The following is a 23,155-nucleotide window of genomic DNA, read 5'->3' as shown; positions in this document are numbered from 1 at the left end:
AGTAAACTCGCAACATCCAAGTAGATCAGTACCCGTGTCTTCAAATGTCAGTTTAGTTACATGACCCCTTCATCCTTAACAACAACCCCGGAAATCTATTTATAACAAAAGCTTTTTAAATACTCGAATGCTTTAACCGCAGTTCAAACAAAATAGTTTTGGTGAGTTCAATATTATTTGCAGGCTTAAAATTTATTTTTATCCACATCCAAGGACAAAGTTCGATTACTTTGAATTCCTACTGCTGTGCATCGCAATAAAATATTCAATTTTTGGCCTAGATTCGCAAGAAATTCGCCTAGTTTATTATAGTCCACGAAAACTCCAGATCAAATTAGCTAAAAGAAAATTTACAATCCCATATATTGCCAATGGAAATCGCTCCATGTTGCGATTCTATAAATAGAACAGAGCAACCAGTTATATAAGCAGCTTGTTATCGAAAAAGGAAGAAAAAAGAAAAACAGTAATTATAGATTTCTTGCACTATGGGATGAATAGATAAACAAACGAAAGTGTATGTGAAAGGAACAGTTAGCTGCACCAGGACTGTGAATTGCGTGAATTTTGTTTTAATCCCTGAAACTGCATTTCAGGCACCGTGATTTAAAGTTTTTTTACGTCCCATATTTGCTTTTGAATGCAAATCTTAAATCGAATGCAACTACTAAAACGAGTAATCCAAGGCTGTTAGAAGCGGATTTATAAAATAAAGGTACCGTTGGGATTTTCCAACTTGTTTTTCAAACAAAAATTCTGAAACACGAAAAACCACTGGAGGAGTTCGAAAAATAAATAATAAAACAAAACCGAAAGACGTGAACTGGCAACATCGCTCAAGCATAATAATGGCGTCTCTGTGTTTGTTTCTTCTTTAGGGTTGAAGCGTTCAAATATGTGGCCAAATCGTAAAGTCTAAATCATCTTTGCCATAAAAATTTGGCTAAAAATTAAATAAAACTGGCTTGATAATATAATCCAAAGTGAGTGTCAGTTGATTCGTGAAAACATTTATAATTTCGAAAAAAGGAGCATGTCGGGTGAGGAGTGCGTCCCTGTTCCATGACAACATAAAAATAGCATCTCAAATGCTGGATTTTTTGCTCTCGCAATTTTAAAAATGGAAGGATTTAAAGAATATTTGGTTGTCTATGCATTCAAAAATGAATTGGATCCTCAATTGGATTTGACAGTGAATGACATTATTGAAGTGCCAATCGGGAATTCACAGATGTTAAATGTTGACGTACCAGGCTGGATAAAGGGTAAAAACAAGCGCACTGGCATGGAAGGCTACTATCCAGGTATAGTGAAGACTCACATTTTGTGAACTTACCATGGTTTTAACCATTTTCTAAACCCCTGCTGTACTTGTTCTAGTGCCCTACCTCACTCAGCTAGAACGAAAACCAGATGTTCAACCAAGTAGTATAAATCCCAGGATTCAAGGTTCTCCCATCAAGAGCCAGATGATGAATAAACTTGAAGATTACAACGATTCAGGATATGGAGGATCTCCTCTCCCTCCAGGTACATAAAAAAAAAACACTTGGCAGTGTATGTTGTTTTTGCATATTTAGTAAAATAAGTTAAAAAAAAAGGTTATTTGAATCATATTATTAAGGTTAAATTATTTTGATTTGAATTTATTTGTGTCAAATTTGTTGGCAGACATGTAACATTGAAAATTCGCAGACTTTGGCATCAACATACGCCGACAATTTCAAAAAGGCTCGTAAATTCCGCTATGTAAAGAGCAGTGAGCTCATTGTCTAGAGAAAAAAACAAAAAAACGAAAGAGAATTTTGTTCGGTTGCGAAGCTCGAGTTTACGCATAGGTCGCAGTGTCCGCCTGTTGACAACTGTCCCATTGTTTATTTACTCAGTTGGGTGTATAAATTTCACGCGTATTCTTTTTGTTTGCGGAACTGACCTCGTTTCGGCCGCGGCGCAGTTATCTCATCTGTATTTTTTTTCTTCTTCTTCTCCTGTTTCCTTTAGCTCCGAGTCTACCCCCACGTCGTTGGACAGGATGCCAAATACCACCTCCTCAACCGGCTTCAATCAACTTGGGCCAGCAGCAGCAGCATAGATTTGTCGAAGTCTACTTTCTAACACCCATCGTCTGTGCACATTGTAAGTACCGCTACCACTAGATGTCGACACGCTCGGCTTGTGCATTATTGATGAACTGATCTCGACACCAAGGTGTTGTGATCGGAAAAGAAGATTCCAGCATTTTTGTTTGCTGACGATGCTCTTCCCCCTTTTCATTTTCCTAGTTGTCCATCGACTGGTTTACATGACTCTGGAATCGTTCCGTTCGTTCTTGGAACCATTATTCTTGACAGCTCATCAACCACCCTAGGGATGTTTTTTTCTTTTATCGTCTTTTCGCTCCCAGTGACTACCTCTAAAAACAAGTAGACGAAGCTGCCAAGAATCGTTTGTTATCGGGCTCCAAATATCATAATTGACGAAGCCTTTTTCCGGACAATTAACTCGACAGTGTTCCTGATTGCGAACAGGGAGTTTGGGGGAAAAAATACTAGTGTACGTGTTATTTCTAGTATGTTTTAATTCGAAAGGGGTCAAGGCACGCGTTGTATTTCTTTTGTTTTCTGTTTTGTCTTTTTGGGGGGAAACGGATGGGAAGACACTTTGGTGTCTTAATCCGGACTTGATACCAGCTGCCGCGTGTTCCAAAAAAGCTGGATGGGTTCCCAACGCAGCCGATTAACATCTGCGATGATGGAAAGGACATTCCATTTCTTTTATGGTCGCTTTTTCTCGTGTATAGAGCTATATTCACACGGCGGTTGGATAAAGTTTGCATATCAGCGGCGGCCAAGTTAGTTGTTTTGATCTCTGAAATGGGTTCTTGAGTGAATAATGATCCTGTTTCCCTGTTCGTGACGATGGATAGTCGTCCAGACGCATTACAAATGATGAAAAATCCCAGACGAACGACAACAACAACCGACGACTGAAAATAGATCCGATGAAAACAGCCAACCACTTTTCAACACCACTCAAGCAGGAGAGACGCAAAAGGAGGGGGGAAAAGGAGAAAAGTTGCCGGGAAACGGATCGATCCGTCACAAAAACCCCTCCACTCTTTTCCCTCAACCCTGCAGCATTCGCATGTAATTTTCCTACAGGTCCTTGACTTTATCAAGGGTCGAATCTTGCTACTGTCAACTTCTCTGATTGGGTCGTCAACTTGGTTGTACAAAGAGGTTACCTTTTCCTAGAAATTTAGACGACTGAAAGTTCAAAAGTGGTGGTGGGGGGGCTAGCGTTGCTATCGGTCATCTGCCAATGGCCAGCTGAGTCGATCAATATTCGTTAGTTCACTCGAGTTTTATTCACACATGGGAAAATACAGACATTGCCAAATGCTGTGCATTTCCTACTTCTAGCGAGTCTGCAGTAAATTAATGGGAGACGTGCGAATCTCATTTCATCCGCTCGTATCGATTCAATTCCTTCCCAAAAAAATAAATTGAAATGTTGCTCTGTTGACTGCCGTCTGGAGCAGTCGATAGGCCAAACTTGTTCCCTTTCAAACTTTAACGGCGTTCATATTGGACCTGTTTACCCTAACGCCCGTTGTTGAGTAACCAATGTTGAGAGCAATAGTTGGTTCCCTAGGCAATGATCCGTTTCAGTTCCATTGTTCGCCAGCCGTTTGCCAACCTGTTTGGAATGAATTTCGACGAAAAACTTTTTTTTTTTTTTTCTTGTTTTCCTTCTTTTGCCTATTCGGTGCATCTGTCGACTTGACTCCGAGCGACTTCATCAATTGCGAATTGGATGGGGCTCCCTCTTCGCCTTGGACCGATCGTCATGGCGTCTGACATTTTAAAATGGCCGAACGCCACGCGAGAGAGGAGGTGTCGTCGAACCGTTTCGGAAAGGGAAAGCGCTCATGGCGCAAATGTTAAATTCACGACGAGGTTCCCTCGTCTTATATTCAACCGCTTTCAACGAAATATCAAGGACTTGCGAGTTCTTGATGGACGATCCCATAATCACGTGAAATTCGCTGCTTGTTGCCATGCGGACGCCCGTGCAACGCCAGGTAGTCACGCAGTGTACACCCAAAAAGTTTTTTCAGCATTTGGCCGAGTCCATCTCTCCGGGTTGGAACATCCCACCCAACACGATTGTTTGGTTGGCAAGTGTAAGGCAATCCGTTCATCCCGACATAATTGCGGTTCATCTCTTTTTTTTGTGATGATTTAAAGAGTCGATATGGGCGTGATCGCCATTTGACCGATGACGATTTTTGCCCAGCAAAAAAAACCATTCAGCAGTGTCATTCAAACATCGTGATCCGAACCGGGTTTGGCCCCTTTTTCTTCTTCTTTTCTTCCATTTCGTAGCCTACGGAACTTGGTACACAACATCTTTTATTGATGGACGGTTGCCCATGGCAACTGAGATGGCTCCACGTGCCTTAATTGGATGGTTGAGTTGGCATAATAAGACATCGACTTATTGATTCCGGCAGCACTTGGGCGATTTCTGGGCCTTTTGTAACGGATTAAATGCGACATTTTGATCATTAAAAACTTGAATGCGGTCCGATATGGGCGGAGAAGATAGATGTCATCTCTTCTCAAAAGAAAAGAAATGGGCCGTCATATATAACTCATAATCCTTCGTGTAAGAATCCGTGAGTTGCTCGTCTCCACTCTTCCGGCAGGATCGGGCGGGAGGGAATTTGGCGAACCCAATCGATCGTGATTGTCCATATTTCATTCGTGGAATTTGTAATCGATCGAGTTGCCAATGCGCAGTTGAACTTTTTGGCCCTGATCTCTTTTTGCCCAAAAACATGTTGCAGTTTTTCTTTCAAAATCTAGACGATGGCGGTTTTCTGATGACTGGTGTCGGAAATTTGACGAGCCCCACATAAATGAGAGCAGGGGTGTGACTCACAACATATTGCGCATCTTGTTTGCTTATCCCAACAGCTCCCGATTTCTTCTTCCTCCTTTTTCCTTTTTTTTAAATTTTTTACGTAACGCCAGCAAATGGCCAATGCAGAAAAAATCTTTTTTACTTTTTAGATTTTCTCCCCCACTAAATTTCAGTCGATCGGAAAGGGGAATGTTGGAACTGAAACAAAATTCTCTCGACACATGAACGTGAATGAATGGACGGGGGCTGCTGTTGCTCTGCTCTCTCTCAAGGCTGCGTGTTTTCACGTGGCGCGAAGCCGTAGAATCAACAGAATGGCAAACAAAACCCGGCGATAGATTGATAGGAAAGATGTTTAGACGGATAGAGAGAGAAAATTCCCATATTGCCCCCGCTGCTGCATCTGCTTCTCGACATTCGACTCGGCTTCGAATGTTTGCTTTGTCAGTGTGTAGAATGCTACACCGGACGTCGGATGATGTCAACGAGATTCGGTTAATTTCCATCGTGAGACGCCACCACCACCGCCAAGTTATGCGCAACGCTCTCAAAAGTCCGTTCGACTTTTTTTTTTTTCGATGGACGCCATTCGTAATTGATGGACATAGTTTTCATTTGATTGCTGACGTCACCTATTGTTATTTATCAATGAGGCTTTACCACACGTGGAGAAGCCATTTATGAAAAAAGTGAGAATAATCTCGTTATCTTATTTTGTTTTCTACGCTGTAGTCGTCTGCTTCTATTATGCAAACCGATAATCTCCCACCCCCCCTGTCCAAGAAAACAAAAAAGATTAGTCTGGAATTTTACAACAGAATAATAATTTTTGATTTGTTTTGTCTTATAGGTCGAGATTTCGTTTGGGGCTCTGGTAAAGTCGGCCTGAAATGCGAAGGTAAGACAACCCATTTTTGGTTTCGTGAATTATTTTAAAATTGTAGTAGTAGTAGTACCGTAATAGTTTTCTCTACTCGCTGCCGGGTGATTGTAATATCGGTTGACATGCTTCACATTTCCCGTCTCCACCCTATACCCCTGATCTCTCTCTCCTTTTTCTTCGTCATAAGGGCGATTAAATTTCGTCGAATTGGCGGCATCTCTTCTTTTTCTCGGTTGGTCGGAGCGAAAAAAAAAACCCACCCTCCCTCCCTTGCCCACCCTCCGGATGAATCGGAGAACTTTTGACTGCTGAAGTCATCTCTCGATCGCTCTCCTCCGGTTCATGTTTGTTTGATTATCTCTCCCGAACCCCTTTCACTCGCCTTTTTTTTTTTCTATGTGGCTTATTTGACCATGCGAACGGAAACCAATATGATGCATCCATCCACCACTGCCGCCAATGCGGTGGCGGTGGCGGCGGCTGGGTGTCGGCTTTGAGCGATTGGCGCGGGGGGAAACAATTTTCATTTCGTGGAAAATAATAATAATAATGCCACCGAATAAAACAAACAGATAATAATATCGAATAAGGACGGGTGCTCCCCCCAACAGCAATAACGGCAGGTGAAAAATTATAGGATTTCCACGGAAATCCTGTTCCTGCTAAATGCTGTAGATCCCTTTGGGGGGGAACAGTCTGCCATCACGTGATGGGCTCGTGAATGTGAATCTTCCACCTCACGAAAAGATGTCAACAATTCCGCGCACTTAACACGCGCCATGCACGTGTTCCCTTCTTCTTTCCCGTCAGTCCCAGTGCGTGTGTGTGCAACAACACCTGATCCGTTGACACAGATGTTGTACGTACACCTATTTCTATTTTCTATTCTATTTTTTCTTTTTACTTTTTTTTATTATTTTATTTTATACCTTTTGCATTTCCAAACCGGTGCACACAAGATAGATAAGCTCGTCCAGGTGGTACAGTTGTATAGCTGGTGCATTGTCGTTTTGTCATTTCCAGTTTTAGATTGTGCACGTATAAAAGGAGACTATTCTATTTTCATTTTTATTTCGTGTCTCGATTCAATTAAAAATAAAACCAGATGCAAGCGAAAGAATGATGACGGAAGGGAACAATAGGCCATTCAAGATCTGCTGGAAGTGTTGTTGCAGTTGCTGTTGTCGAGCGGGGAGAGTTAGAAGGTTGCCGGTTCGGGAGCGGAGGTAACGGGAGGGAGGGGAGGGGGGATGCCGGCTTGTTGCTAAGGGTGTTTCCCGGCCTGCATATTTTTTTATTATTTGTTCTCTCAATGTCACCTTTGCGTGAGTGGGCCGAAAGAGCTCACGGATTCACGGGGGGAGCAGCAGTTTAAATATACAAGGAAACGGACGTCTTGAGCGACGCCATCGTGAGAAGACAGCCGAGAAGAAAGAAAACAGAAAAATGGGAAAAGAAAAGAGAGTTGAGACTATTTATGACCGACGGACCATTTTGTCGGCGTTGCGTCACGTCATGCGTAATCATTAGCCAGTCGAGTCCCTTTGTCTGAGGCCGGTACAGTAGACTGTTGCTAAGCCCGTCTAAAACCCTTTGTGTGTGTCTGTGTGTGTGGTGTACGGCAACGCGCATGACGTCACGCTCCGTTATATGCCGGTCGACTATCCACGGTCGGTTTGAGAAGAATTAACTCTGATTGCCTCTACACTGTTTTTTTTTTTTTCTCTCTCTTTCACCTGGAAAAAAAAAGAGACGTGGAATTTTTTAGATTTTTGGGGGGAAAATTGGTCTTTCGATTTTAACGAGTTTTGATGGCATTTCGGGTGCCCTTGGTAACAGCGGAGTTGGATGGAATTTCCATTTTGGACCCAAGTTTGAGCTTTGCCGAGTTTGGTCATATGCTCTACGTGAATCGCATTGAATTATTAGCGTCTATTCCGTTTATGGTTTTTTTTTTCTTTCTAACTTTTGGATCAGGAGGTAAAGAAGAAAAAGAAGGTCTAGTCGTCAAGTGGATGTAACTTATTGATTTTCTATTGAATGATGGATGGGTGTGAGTCGGGGGGCTGCAGAGTGTAAGAAGCCAATGAGTTTGGCGAAGAAGAGGTGGTGGGTGGGTTGGGTTGGCGCGGACACACGAAATTTCATTTTGTCCACGGGAAATCGAAATCGAGATCGAATGATGACTCGTGCGCTAGGTATGTAATCTAAGATTTCATCGGGAATCCAATGTCTGGCGCGTGTTACACGTCCTCAAGTCGTCGTCGTCGTCTCCCAATCACCCGAGAATAGGAAGGAAGTGATACAAGAACGGGCCGGAAAACACACACTACTACAACCTCTCCCCCCAACTTTTTCTTTTCTTTTCTTTTTTCGCCTTCCTTCCCAGTTAGTGGTGGTTGTGTGATGGGCCTTTTTTTGCGCTACCGACCGGTGTAACATTTTTGTGAAAAAGACGTCAAGAGATTCGGGTGTTTTGGGGCGCGGTAGAGTTGGCTGTTTGGCTACTGGCTTTGCACACACTGTGCCGGACGGACGGACGGTGAAAGGAGAGGGGGGAGGTTCAAAGACGAGCGTGGTCATGCACGACTGCAAAGTATTTTGCGGTTGGCATGTAAGGCGTCACGCAGACTGGGTAAACTAGTTTGTAATGTAACATGGCATCCGAATTGGGGTCAAGTATTTAGAAAAGACGAAAAATATAATCTTGTCTTGGCGCTACATATCTCCAGTTCAAAATCAAATACGGTAACGTTGACGATCGAATTTCGATTACGTCGCTCCTTTTCCCTTTTCTTTGCTAACAAAATATTGGCCGTCCAGCAAAAAAAAAGAAATTGGTTCATTTCAACCCAGCAAAAATGGTCGGGGGGTAGTAGTAGTAGAAGTAGCACTACTAGTAGCATTAGCCAATCATCCAGCCAGCGGCCTTAGACGTATTAATAGCTTGGATGGTGGTGCGAGATGTTTACCGACTAGACGGACGGACGGCAGACGCGTTCGTTTGGTACCACCGGTAGCAGACAAACAAAGGATGTGCGCGCGCGCATCCAACAAGTTTTTTCTTTTTATTTTTTGGCCCGTCGGGACGGGAGAGAGAGAGATGGACGGGCGGTCGTTCGTTTTTAAAAAGTGCCGCATTTTTTATTTTATTTTTCTCACTCGGTAATTTTCGATCGAACGAAGGAATTTGAAATATTTGAAACTGAAAGGATCGTTTTGCGGCGCCATGGCCGACGGGAAAGGTAATTGATCGATAACTAAGTCGAGTGTGCAATTACATCATCTCGATAAATTTCTGATTGTCCAGGAAATACCAAATAGCTCCCCCCCCCCACCCAAAAAAAAGGGGGAAATAGAAATTGATCCACGCCTTGGAAGAGTTGGAGATCAATGACCATAGCGCTCTTCTCTCTCTCTTTTTGGTGTTGTTTCCTATAAAACTCCTTAGCAATCGATAGATAATCTCCGCTCTTCTTTTTTGGTCGATGTGGGGAGTACAAGCGTTTCGGTACACACACACACCCAACCGCACAGTCTTATAGATATTATTCGCCTTTTTTTATGTCTAAAATTGGTTACCAACGACGAGAAATATCCCGAAAGGGAAACTAAGAGAAGAATAGACGCCATGGCGAACGAACTCAATGACCTCTCCCGTTTGTCAACTCTAGCCAGGAAGCATTCGCCAAAGGGAGGGGGGGGGACCTTGGGATTGAAAACGATATCGTGTCCTAGTCGTCGTCGTCGTCGTCGAAGGTACACATAAAATGAGAAAATGCTGGGGGGAAAGAAAGATATAGAGGATTGCTTGGCATCCACAGCCAGTCAGAGTCAGTGGGTTTTCTTTTTTCTTTTTCTGGTGGTAAGAACCGCCCGCTGGGTCATGCGCCAGCCAAAGTTATGATCCTGTCTTCATGTTTTCCGATACACACACACATTTATACATATAGATATCTTTTAAGAGTGTAGTATAGTACATAAAAGAGACGAAGAAGAAGAAGCATCATCCGGCTATTCAGAAAATGTTTTACTCGGCTGACGTCAATCGCCAATGACTGGGCGAACGACGAGGAAAAGACTCTCTCTATACATACAGTTGAGTTGAGAAAGAAAATCTCCCGATAATAGTTTAGTTGCAAATCTTTTCAGTGGCCATTGAGACATGGGCTCCATTGCTTTTAAGCCGGCTTTGCTCTGTATATATACGTATCAACTCGCGACTGGATTTTTCTACCAGCTGATGAAAGTGTACCGTGTACGTGCGGCTCAGATTTCCTTTACCGTCTTGTGTTTTTTTTATTTTATTTTTGACGAGTGGGTGGTTGCAATATACCGGCAGTGGGGGGATTATTAATAACGAACCAAAGTTTTTCACCCAATGATATCAATCATCCTTAGTAAAAATATCCTTCCATTTCTTTTTGGCTTTGAGACGGGCGATTTACCTTGTCAATTTGTTTCACTCAAAATAGGAGGTTCGACGAACCCGCGTGTGTGTGTTTTACTGGTCTCGTTACTTTTGCCTGGACGCCCAGTTACTGAGACTGCCCAGTGTCGAAATGCTAGCCCCAACGACATTGATCTATTTATATGAGCGGTGGTTGGTTGGTGGGGAGTGGGTGGGTGCTTGTAAATAAGTGGGTGGTTGTAGTACATGGTAACACAGGTGAATGACTTGATTTGTTAATTGCACAACTGAAGTATTGGCCTGGCTGACAGACGAGACTTTTCTTCTCGATAAGGGATTCATATTTTTATGATTCAATTAAAGGGTTTTCGTCGAATCACTTTGCATTACGAGTTCGTTACCTGTTCAACCGGGAAAAACACCGTCTGGCGGTTGGTAACCGAGCCGGTCAGTTTACACACGTCCATTTCAATATCCGACTCTTTATTGCTAGATGATTGGCAGCTGCCCGACACCACCACCGCTGATTAGGAAAAAGCTCATTCAAAAAAAAAGAGTCTCGAAAGCCAATTAAAAGCGAAAGGTCATTCATCGTTTTTGTTTCATTCGAATTATTATGAATGAAACTCTGTTTGCATTCGATCTGATTTGTTAAGGAGAAAAAAGATAATCATGCAGCCAGGCCAGGGTCAGAGCTGCTGTAATCGTTATTACCTCGCGCGAAGCTCGGCATCATCATTACCTAATGAAGTCGTGAAGTCATTCTCGCCAAAAAAAGAATAAAACCAGAAAGAAAAATAAAAGAGAGCTAGTGGTGCGTGCGTGCGTGATTGGAGGAGCCGGTTGTCAAGGGCGGTTGCCGCTAGATGGCGACAGCGTCGGCTGGCGCGCAGCCGCACTGGCGTTGGCGGCCGCCATGAGGCGAGGGGAGGGGTGGGTTCGTACGTTACGTACATATCGTTCGTGAGCGAGCCAGCGAGCCACGAAGCCCGGCCATTGGTTGAGCAAAGAAAGAAACCGGTTGATATTCGTGAAGATGACAGAGCTTGGCCAGCAGTCTGGGATTCGCCGCCGGTCCGCCAACAACTAGTCCCGCGCAGCGAATAACAACGACAGCAACAACACACAACAACTTTTGTGTGTCTTTCGACTCGCACACAAAACATTTCGAACGCGAACAAAATTTTCTTTCTTTCGCTTTTCGTGAGTGGTGGACTCAAGTCACGCGGCACTCACGTTGACTGAATCAATTATTTCTTAACTCTTTCGGGGTGAGTGAGGGAATCCATCCGGAATTGTTGGCGAAAAAATTAACAAAGGGAAAATCGAGTGGCGTTTTATTTAGTTCTTTCTTTCTTTCTTCTAGTGTCGTCTCGTGTGTACGTGTGTGAGTGTGTGTGTGTGTGTGGAATATCTTTTTCTGTTGAAGCCGAGTTGGTGAGAGCTCACGATAGGTGCCCTGTGTGTGTGCACTGGCCATACTCTAGCGCTGCAATTTTATAGGCCGCTCGAGCGCGCTGTTGCTAAGCGGATTGTGTAGCTGTGTGTGTGTGTGAGTGTGTGCGCGCGCCCTGCGTTAACCGGGGCCCTTGGCAACTGCGTGAAAGAAAGTGTGCCGGTAAGCCCCGAAGGCAGACTCAAACTTGGTAGTGAAATATATATCTATCATCAAATGATAGTCGACTAGATTCCGCACAGTCGCCGGAATCATCTCTCTCGTGTTGAATGGCTGCCTCGTTGGTTTATTGGTTTGCGTTTGCCGTTGGTCGGCCGACCGACGTGTAGTTTTTTTGTTTGAGATAAAAGACGGACCGACCGAATAGAAACAAAAAGTCGTACGAAAATTGAACTTTGGGCGTCCTGCTGCAATTGGGACGATTTCGTGTGTGTCAGACCCGGCCGTTTTGCTTTGGTTCTGCCCAATTTTGAGCAGGCAGCTCGGTTGCTATGTCCATTGCGGCGCTGAGCTGTTCCAGCAGCCAGCTCGGCGGCTTCACTTACGGAGCTCCGGTGGGACGAGCTGGATCCTCTTTGGCAGTCGTGACATTAGCCTTAGAAATGGACGATCATCACTCGCATTGTTTGAATCGCTCATCTCCCACCTCCTCCACTTCTTCTTCTTCTCACTTTGTGTCCGAGATAACCCGCTACAAACTCGCCTTACTCCAGCAGCAACAACAACAGCACGGCGGAAGCGTTGTTGTTGTGGCCGGCCAGCAGAATGGAAGCGTCGAGCCGAGATTGGCCGATGAGAATAATTACATGCTGAGATCGGGAGCGGCAGCAGCAGCAGCTTCTGGTGGTGTCCAATGTTCAGTGTCGGCAGCTGGAACGGTGGTGGTGGCCGGCAGTGCCTCTGGTGGCCAATCGCTCGAGTGCCAACCGATTCCGGCCGCCACCGCCGCTGTCGTCTCCCGCCCGCGTTCGGCCAGTTTGTCGCTGGTGTCTCGGCTCTCTTCGCCCTGTCGCCATCCGACCCATTCGCACCCTCCGACTCCGCCACCCCTCCACCTGGGAGACTCGGCCACTGCTGCTCCGCTCTTATTGGCCCGGGTGAAAATTCCGGCTGCCGCTGCCCCAACAGCCTCCACTTCCTTGCTTCCTCCGGCTCCTTACAGCCGCCTCTTGTGCGCTTGTTTGCCCACCTGCTGCTGTGACTGCAATTTGCTTTCGTCCATTGCAGAGTGCCAGGCCGTCTATCACCAGGCATGCGCCCGATACATCGGCAGCAACAGCAACAGTACCACCGCCAGCGAGCCGGCCAACGCCGGATGCTGCTCCTCGTCCGTCTCATCCATCACGACCGGCACCAGCGAAGCGGCCTTCAATGACGTTCCATCACCGACGCTGCCGCAGACAGTGCCTCAGGATGTGGTAAGTCTCTCTCTCTCTTTATCTCACAGCATCCGTTTTTGTTTTATTTTTATTTTTTAAAAAATAAGAGAAAATCTATTTCGCAGTTTAAGGGAGAAGACAAAGGATGCATAAATCATCAGCCTTTTTATTTTATTTTATTTCGGTGGTCGTGGTGGTAGTGGTTGGGTATCGGTTCAGTTTTGTGTGTTGAAGGTCGTGAGTTGTCCAAGGTCCCTCCCGCGTGTGTGTGAACAGTTTCTAATCAATTTATATCTCTCTCTCACGTCTCACCTACACTTTATCTCGATAAGATGATCCATTTCGTACTCTTATTTTTTATTTTTTTATTTTATTTATTTAATGTCGGCATTAAAAAAAGGGAGGGGGGAGAGAAAGAAAAAAAACTGCGTTGCGAAAAATAAGAGAAAGAAATGTCCGAATAATCTGGCAACGCTGGCGTCTCCTATATTTATCCTCCCAAGAGGCATTTTGGGTTTAACGACTCTGGGTTATAAGTAATGGGTTTGTCGTTGCCATGATTATTTTTGGGGACCGTGCAATTTTTTTCTCTTTTGTTGTGTACATGTTATATACTAGTACTACGGTACTACCCCCACCGATAGCGAAAAATGAAATTTTAAAAAGGGAGGTAGATATTCTGAAATTTCTCCTTTCGCCAACACGCACGCATGCTAGACATTTATACATTTATTTATTATTTTCAAGAAAAGAAAAGAATGAAAAAACAAACGCTGCAGGGATGGAAAATGGAATTTTGCTGGGTAATAGTAAATAACAAGTCCGTGGGTCAACGAGTTGATTGTTATAGCCAGCTTTTTTAGACGTGTATATTTCGCCTAATAAGGTCATAGTCGCTGAGTTGGACGTTTCGATTCGCCAGTCGGTTTTTGGTTCTGGTGCAAAAAACCCCACACGAGGAGAAGTAGTCTGAAACCGGGTGGGAAAATTTAAAAACAAAATGGGTAACGAAAACAATGGCAATGCAACACTTTGGCTCCATCATCAGAAACCATTTCCCGGCTGTACATTTGCTGGGAAGAGATTATTCAGCAGCAGCAGCTTCAATTTCTTCTGTTGAACTGAACCAGGGGGTAGTAACATCATCCCGGTCAAAACCATATGATTCTGGTCATATCGACAAAGACTTCGGTCATCAGTTTGATCATCGAGATCAAAAGTGAGATGACGTACACACACGCAGAGGTCGTCTCCATTACAACACCACCATTACAACAGTTAGCGCATACACAAGAGCTTCTCTCTCGTCCAGGGTTCACTGGTCCTGGACCTGCTGGACCAAATATTTGGCTTCATTGGCCAAATTGGGCGGTGGACAGTAACAAGGACCCAACCAACTTTTTCGCCGTTTCCGACGCCATTTGGTTGTTTTATTTTTCGGCGGTGGTGGTGGTAGCGGCTCTCCGTGACACGAATAAAACGTTTTCTTGATTTTCCCACTGCATAAATAAATACGAGACGAGAAATGGGCGTCTAGTTTCTTTCTCTCTCTCTCTCTTTTTTGATTATTCAAAGAAAAAAAAATCAGGAATTCAAAAAAGGTGGTAAAAATAGTTTGGACTCGGACTACTAAACAGGTTGCCGAAACCCGTTTAGTCAGTCTGCAGGCGAGCGCCAACGCGCACAACACACATTTTTTTATCCCACCATCTTTTTGATATTTATTTATTTATTTATTTATTATTTATTTATTTTGCATTTCCAAGTTGCAACTGTTAAGGAATACGAAAAAGAAAAAGGGTCGAAACTTTTTTGGTTTTTTTGAGCTCCACGTGGAGACGGAGACCCCAGATGAAAATTGGTGGAAAATGTTGGCATAGATTCGGAAGACAGTGAAGGACGGCCAATCCGTTCCGGCGAGTCACGGACGTGTGAAACACACAGACACACAGCTGGACGGGGGAAAAAAAAAAAAAATTTTTGTTTTCGTCTATTGAAAAAAAAATAAAATAAAAGATGATGGGTGGGTGGGTTTTAGACGTCACCAATTTACGCAGCGAATCCAACATGTAATTCCAAAGAGATACGTAAAAGTAAATATCAGTCTTTTAAAAATAAAATAAAAGAAAAAAATAAGATTGAGGAGCATTTCAACAATGTTGTTAGCATAGTCCTGCCCATCAGCTATACAGCCTTGGCGATTTTCGACTTCTCGGACTGATGAATGTTCGCAAAAGTCGCCGGACCGAACGGTTGGTTGGTGTTGCGCCTCTCCTCTCAAACTCCCGGCAACCACCCGGCAACCACCGCCACCACCACCCCGTCTATAAAAGCTAAAAGCATCGATCCGTTAGACGATTGGCTGGCGACCGGGCCAATGGGCGAGGGCCAGACGTTCGGGAGCGGCGCGCCTAGTAACGTGCCGTTGTCTCTAGGTAGTCTCTCTCTCACTCCCGTCATGGCCAGCAGTGTGCCAGTGCTCGCGGACCGGACTGGACTTGACGACCTGCGCTAAAAATGGGAATGCACAACTCACATTTCATTGAAATGAAAGTCGCAGCTGACGAAAAAGCTGCCCCGAAATGCAAATGATACTCAAACCAAACAAGATTTTCTAGTTGAAATCATTTCGACTTTTGCGTTGTCTGGACATGGAAAATCGCAAATGAAATTCGAGGATCGTCTGCCTATTGTCTAATTCCCATTTTTTAAAAAATGGCCTCGGCCCAGGTGACCTCGGCCTTTTTATTTTGAATAAAAGAAACGGATAAATGGAAATGCCGTCGTGTCCGAACACTGAGATAATCCCATAGAGACTCCTGGCCGTCCTTGTCGGGACTGAACTTTATGAGCTCTAGCCCCGTCTAGAAAGGAAAAAAAACCCGGAAACTCCCTTCTCAAATCCCCCCTCTCTTTCTCTCTCTCCTTTATAAAAAGAATCATCTCATTGTGTGGAACGTCATTTTTAGCTTCTTTCTTTCTTTCCTCCTCCCTATATAACCCAACGTCCGGACTAGTTAGAATGTCAAGTCTTGGGGTGGCGTTTTCGGTCTTCTGGTCCCTTCAAACAACAGAAATCGATCGCCATCGATCGGTCCCTCCACGTGCCTAGTCCGACCCTTCTTCTTCTTTTGAGTTGCTGGGCTGTGCGCTGCTCTTGGCCTCTCTCCCGAGCCTCTTCTTGTGTTCAGAGGCGTCCCCGGCGTCCTCTTGATTCCGCTGTACACCGCAAGTACACAGAGAGAGAGTATACCCACCCGCAACCATAAAAGAAAATGGCCTTCATTTTTATGTTTAAGGAGGCTGGTTTCCTCTATTAAGTTGTGTGTGTGTGACCTTTTGGTGATTTCCGTCACCCATAGAAATAAATTCACGATATTTTTCAAAATGTTTGTGCGTGTGTTATCCCTTTTTTGGGTGGTGGAATTGTCTTGAAGGCGACTTCCTTATCGTCTGGAACCGAATGTTTTAAGTGTTTCCCTTCCACTCTCCATCCTTGGTCGATTGTAGACGACACATTTTTGTTGTCTAATCCAGTTTGATTTTGAATTTCGTCTCTTTTTTTCTTTTCCTTTTTTCTTTTATGTGGAACGAACGAAATGTGCAGCCCATCAGCCAATGGTCGTCGACACACGTGGTGGAATGGATGGCGGCGCTCAACCTCTACCGCTACGCTGAACTCTTCCGGTCCAAAGACATCAAAGGCGTCGACTTGCTGAGTTTGGACAAGGACAAACTGACGGTAATTTCTTCTTTTTCTTTCCTTCTTCTCTTTTATCGTGAAAAGAAGAAGATGGACGCCTTCATTGAGTGTGCGTAGAGATTGGTGGGATTTATTGGCAGACGTCTGTCTCAGTTGTTATCCGATGGCATTGGTCTGATAGCTAGAGGCCGGTATATAAATACAACCAGCCTCGGCTATAAATCTCGTCCTGAAAAAGAAAAAGAAGTAGAAGAAGAAAAACCTCGTCGTATTTATGAGACTATTGTGGTCGTCGTTCGCCATTTGCATTTTGTGTCAAAAAAGTCTCGTTCTCTCGTCCGTCCGTTTCTCTATATCTTTTGTGGCCAATCTCTCTCTCTCTCTCTCTCTCTCTACTAGCTCCTAGCTCCTAGCTGCTCGACGACTGCCTCGATTCCTCCCGCATTTGTCGTCATATATATCAACTCCACATTTATCCGCGAGGTTGTTAGCTAGTTTCTGCCAACAATTCATTGATAAGTGCATCTTGGCGACTTGCCTTTGTGCCACTGGAGGTCGTACACGTGGAGAGAGAACTGCTTGCCTTCTTCTTGTCGTGATGACGCGCGCGCACAGAGACCACCCCCCTTCCTCCGCTCCCGAGATCGATGTTCCGTTCCAACAAAGAAAAAAAAAGGAACGTCCGCTGGAATTTCCGTGACCTGATTTATTCTCCCACCCGAAAAATTTTTACAAATTTTTTTCTCGGCCTGTTTAGATTTTTATTTTTCTAGAAACAATCTCGAGAGGCTGAAATAATTCCATCGATTTCCCTTGCAGTGTTAAGTGGAACGCACGTTGTTTGATAGTCGATTGATGTTTTCATTTTCGGGAATAACACTTTGGCCAAAGAGAGTGTGTGTGTGTAAAAGGCCACAAACATTGAGAACGAAGTAATCTGAGGTTATCCGGCGTCGAGTTACTACAGTCCAGGAAAGAAAAGAAAAGAAAAAAGGCGAAATATTAAAATAAATCTCTTTTCTTTATTATAATGTTAGTCTCGACACTCTACTACTTCACCGAATGCTGAATGCGAAGAATTTTTATTTACTTGCCTCCCAAGTCCCAACCACCCTTCTACTTCTTTTTTTGGTACAGCCACACATCTGTCGGTTTCACTCTCTTGATTGATATCGTCGGAGAGTGGCTTCCACCGCCGCGCCGATCTAGTCGCTCTCGGATCGAATGGCACATGCCACGAAACCAGAGCCAACTGGTTTCCACCGGTCTCCACCAATTCCTTCGACCGGTTGCCAAGAAATCAAAAAAACGATAGAAAAGAAACTTAAGAAAAGGAAAAAAGATACAACACTATTTACGTTTGGTTTCACTTCAATGTAGCAGTCAAAATAAAAGAAGCAAAAAGAGAGATGATTGATCTCCGAAAATGGCTTCGTCAATAAAAGGCCGTACGTTATTTTCTTTCATTTCCGGAGAGACTTGTGTACACACGCTCTCTTCCGGACCAGATTGGCGGCCACCAGCTTCTCTCTCTCCTTCAGGGGGTGTCAATCTGATGGGCGACGTTATAAATCTCTTTTTTGTGTGTGTGCTCGTGATGACCTCCAGTCTTGCGTGTGATTGTCTGGGCTCGTATTTCCTTATTTGGTCCGTTAGTTGAACTATGTGTGTGTGTGCTTTATTTTTTGAGGTTTTTTTCTTTCTATTTTGACTATATTTTGATTTTCACTTGTTTTGTTTCTCGTTTGATAGAATATGGGGGTCAAGGATGAGTTTCACCAGAAAGCCATCCTCGTCTGCATCGACGAACTGTGTCAACGTTCAACCAGCAAAGAGTCGGAATTATTGGCTGTGACGGCCAACGCTAATGGCGAAGGCGACTCGAGCTGTCACACCGGCCTCACTCCTCCTCACCGCATGGTCGAATCCAGTTTCCAGTCGCTGGAACGTTGTGACAAATGCCACAAGTTTCTGCGCGGACTCTTGCACCAAGGACTCATCTGTCACTGTAAGTCTCATTTGCCAGCTGATTGGAAAGCAGCGCAGCACATCTAAAAGCTGACCGAATTTTATTATATTTTTTTCTGAAATATTTCAACAGCTTGTGGATTGATTGCGCATCGAACTTGCTCGGCAACCGGACTGCCCGCTTGTCTCCAAGGATTACCGGAGCGCGCCAACCGGCTTCATAATCGAACAGGTTTGTTCTTTTTTTCTTTTATTTCTTTCATGTTTCGCCCTTGCTGGTGAATTTCCCTTGGCACGAAAAAGATCTAAGAAATTCTTCAAGAGTTTTTTGGGTACAACCTCAAACAAAAGGTTTGAATAAAAAGGGATTGAATGTCAAAGTTCAAATGAGAGCCGCCGCCCTCCCACCGAAAATTGGACGTTCAGCCATTTTCGGTAGGCGGAGCCAAATGCAGACGAACTATTTAGAGTTGTCATTTTCTCCTTTTTTGGTCGACTGTAGTTATATTTGACGTTTAATTTATTCAAATCTTCTAAACAGTTTTTGGAGTTGGGCTGTGCCGACTGTCGACGGGCAGTGATCCGGCCTCTGTTCCGGCTGTGGTTTTGCGGCTTGTCCAGGAAATCGAACAGCGGGCAACCAGCACGTCCACTCTGGATCTCTACCGTCTCTACCGGACGACCACTCCCAGTGCCGAGACTATAGCTCAGTTTTGCCTCCAGCTGAGCACCGATCCCGGTATGTTTCACTTTCGCTCTCTCTCTAGATCGGAATTGTTGACTTAACACTTTCCAATTGTATTTCTTTTAGACGGCACTGGTGGTAGTGGTGATTTGTCGGCTTTTGAACCGCACGTTTTGGCCAGCGGATTCAAGAAACTCTTGCGCGAACTGCCGGATCCCATGATCCCGTCGCAGTGGTACGACGCTTTCATCGAAGCTTCTCGTAAGATCTCGGAGAGATGATTTGTTTTTAAATATTATTATCCACTGTCTATTATAACTGGTTTTTCTATTTGATTATTTTGGAAAAAAATGTGTTGATAGGTATCGGTCGTGACGACCAGTGCGCCGCCCAGTTGTTTCGACTTGTTCAACAACTTCCAGACCTTCACCGGGCCACGTTGCGCTGTCTGCTGGCCCACATCTGCCGGCTCTGCCAGTGGCAACACGGACGAGGACGATGTGAACCTCCCACCCTGATCATTCAAGTGTTTGCCCACATCATTCTGAGGCCGCCTTGGGAGCGGATCATGTAATCACTGAATGAAATTACCCATCCATCATTTCATTCATTAATAATAATTCCTTTTTGTTTGTTTTTTGTGGTTGTTTGGCATTTTACAGCCAAGTGGTCCATAACGCAGAGGCTCACGTCCGGGTCCTGGAATTGCTTTTGCTTCGATGCGATTGGGGCGAAACGATGCCGGAATTCGCTCCGGCCCCTACTCTGCCTCCGCGAAACCATCTCCGACCGACGTCGCAAACGGCGGCCGACGCCGGTGCGGTGGCGGGTCCGTCGACTGCCGAGGCGGACCTGCGCCCAATGAGCGAAGCCGATTGGTATTGGGGCAATATCACGCGCGAAGAAGTCAACGATCTGATGAAGGACACGCCCGACGGAACCTTTCTGGTCCGCGACGCTTCTTCCAAAGCCGGCGAGTACACGCTGACACTCCGCAAGGGCGGATCCAACAAACTCATCAAGATTTGCTGCAGCCGACAGGGCCGCTACGGCTTCTCCGAGCCCTATCGCTTCAGTTCCGTGCCGGAACTCATCCATTTCTATCGATCCGTCTCGCTGGCCCAGTACAATCCGACGCTGGACGTTAAATTGCTCTATCCGGTTTCACGGTTCCAACACGTAAGTGAAAATTGGTTGACGTCATCCTCTTCTCTCCGGTTTTGTTAACACAAAAACTTTCTAATCCAGGCGGAAGAAGTGGAAGCCGGTAATGGCGACGTTGAGAAAATGAGACAGCGACTGGAGGATGTCCATCACGAATATTTGGCCCGGTCGCGCCTCTACGACCAGTACCACGACGACTACTCGCGCTGTTCGCATGAGATCCAGTTCAAGAAGACGGCGCTGGATGCTTTTGACGAAGCGGTCGCCATGTTCGAGGAACAGCTCCGTCTGCAGGAAAAGTTCCAGCGCGAGGCTCACCGTCACGAAATCCACAGCCTCAAGGAGAACAACGAGCTCCTCAAGTCGCGCATGAACACCATCAGGCAGTCCCGCCAAGTGTTGCAAGAAGAACTACGGGTCCAGGCCGTTTTGAGCCGCAACCTGGACCGCGAGATGAACGCCCTCAAGCCGGAGTTGCACCAACTCTGCAAAACCAGAGATCTCCTACAAATGTGGTTATTACGTCACGGGAAGAATCCCGATGTAGTCCAGCCCAGCCGCCTGAGCAACGGAGAAGACAGCGGGCTGCCTCCGCCGCCACCCGCTCAAGCCCTCAACGCTTCCGCATCATCGAGTCTCGCCCAGATGCCTGCCGGAATTGAGAATAAGGCTTACGATGGAACTGGAGACGGGCCGGCTCCTCCAGTGTCCATGCCTATTCAGGAAGTTCCGCTTCCACCAGCCGTCCAGCAGCAAGCTCCGCCTCCTCCTCCTACTCCAGCTGCTGCTGCTGCCGCACAACAACAACAACAGCATCCCTTATACATGCACGCCGACAGCACTTATTGGCTCATCCCCGACTGTACGCGTCCGGACGCCGAGCGTCTCTTATCCAACAAAGCCGACGGGACCTTCCTGATCCGCCGCAGTGCCGCCGGAAGCGCTCCTTTTGCTTTGTCGATCGCCTACCGTCGAGTCGACAAGGGCGTCGGTCACATTCTGATCCATCGGTCGGAGCGAGGCTTCGGCTTCACCGAGCCTTACCTTCTATTCCCCACGCTGAACGATTTGGTCGTCTACTACGCCGGCCACTCGCTCGAGGAACACAATCCACAGCTGACCACCACTTTGGCCCATCCGTTGCACGGGCCTCAACCGCTGGAGAGCAATCCCCACTACCCCATCTAAAAATAAGAAAAGAAAAAGAAAGAAACGGCCGCCACCATCGCTGATGGAAAACTGTGATAATCCCGTGTGATTTAGAAACAAACTGAAAAAGAAATTGGAATCCGAGAGAATGTCAGTGGCGCCATATTTTTTGTCAATGGCTCGTGTAGATTAATTAACGACACTGTGTTAGACTTAGCAAACCGTTTTCATGTCGCTGTTCATATTTTTGACGAAAAAAAGGGAAAGAGGGGGAAGGATTAAAGTGCCGTGGGATTGTTGATACGCAATTGTCACTGGGAATCAATTTGATAAAAATTAAATGTGCGATCATTTTGTCTTGTTTGTATACTTTGAGATCGAGAGAAAGAGATCACGAAAGAGAAGTCAGAGCTCAGTACAAAAATTACTGGCAACCTCCATGGATTAAGTCGGCCATCAATGAAAAAATGGCCAACCCACCCAGAGACGGCCTGTTATTAAAAACAAAACAAACAAAAAAATATGAGAGAAATCCAAAACCCCACTGGTGTTCACCCCTTTTTGTGTGCACGTTATTTGACCACCACCAAAATTGTGAAAAACGTCTTTTTTGTATAAAAATCCTTTTTTTGTTTTCTTTTTTCTTTTTCGCCCAAATTATTTTGTAATCCTCATTTGTAATTGGAAATATTTTGTTGGTTTTCGCGCCCGGGGGGGATTTCTCTCCCCCTCAATGCTTGTGATGGTGATAATACCACTTTTGTTACGTGTGTGAATTCCTCGCTGTAATATGGAAGAAGACGAAACGAAATTCGACTCGGATGTGTGTGTGTGTGCGTGTTGCTGCGTGATCGATCTCAGCTGTAAACGGCGACTATTCGAAACTGGACGCTGGGAGCGAGATCAAGGTTTGATGCGGTCCCTAAATCTGTGTTGTACAGTGATAAAAGCATGCGAACACCTACACTATATTATATGCATATATATACATACAAAAAAAGAGACGCCATCGAGCTGACAGAGGATCCGAAATGTTCGCCCAATCCTAAAAGTCTCGTTCGAGCTTCGGACGAGCTGTAGCTTGACCGCGACATTATAGATAATAAGTTGTAACGCGTCGTGCCACACGCCGTCTAACCCAACTCCAACCATGTTTTTCTTTGTAATTTTTTATTTTTTTTTAGTTCTCCCAAGTGTCATAATTTTGTAGATTCTTGTCAGAGTTGAATCGACTATCGCGTCTACAACTCTTTTGTGTTTTGACTCTCCCCGCCCCTTAAGCACTCATAACCTGTACATTTTGTACCAAATCACGAGACATTCGATTAATACATGCAAGTTTGTTATAAATTATGGTCAAGGAAGATTCGTTTCAACTAGAAACGAAAGATACAAATATACAAATACTAAAAAAAAAGAAAGAATGGT

The 23,155-nt window shown here is 45.1% G+C and overlaps 1 protein-coding gene across 5 annotated transcripts; it reads left to right on the top strand.

Moving 5' to 3' along the window:
- LOC124204142 (phosphatidylinositol 3-kinase regulatory subunit alpha-like) lies at positions 1-23,077 on the top strand. 5 transcript variants are annotated; one of them, XM_046601157.1, is made up of 14 exons: positions 1-161; positions 879-1,304; positions 1,381-1,530; positions 2,002-2,136; positions 5,780-5,827; positions 12,907-13,097; positions 16,666-16,800; positions 18,514-18,769; positions 18,863-18,961; positions 19,271-19,468; positions 19,541-19,675; positions 19,777-19,984; positions 20,077-20,593; positions 20,663-23,077. In XM_046601157.1, exons 2-14 carry the CDS (start codon positions 1,121-1,123, stop codon positions 21,764-21,766), a joined length of 3,360 nt encoding a protein of 1,119 aa, XP_046457113.1. In that variant the 5' UTR covers positions 1-161; positions 879-1,120; the 3' UTR covers positions 21,767-23,077. The 5 variants fall into 5 exon arrangements, with proteins under 5 accessions (XP_046457113.1, XP_046457112.1, XP_046457114.1 ...); XM_046601156.1 differs by having other exon boundaries at positions 282-1,304; XM_046601158.1 differs by having other exon boundaries at positions 2-161; positions 1,254-1,304.
- Positions 23,078-23,155: the final 78 nt, after the last annotated feature.

Source organism: Daphnia pulex, chromosome 10 (assembly GCF_021134715.1).
Source record: "Daphnia pulex isolate KAP4 chromosome 10, ASM2113471v1".
Classification (NCBI taxonomy): domain Eukaryota; kingdom Metazoa; phylum Arthropoda; class Branchiopoda; order Diplostraca; family Daphniidae; genus Daphnia; species Daphnia pulex.
Note: the sequence above shows the minus strand (reverse complement) of the source record. Positions and strands in the feature narration are given on the sequence as shown.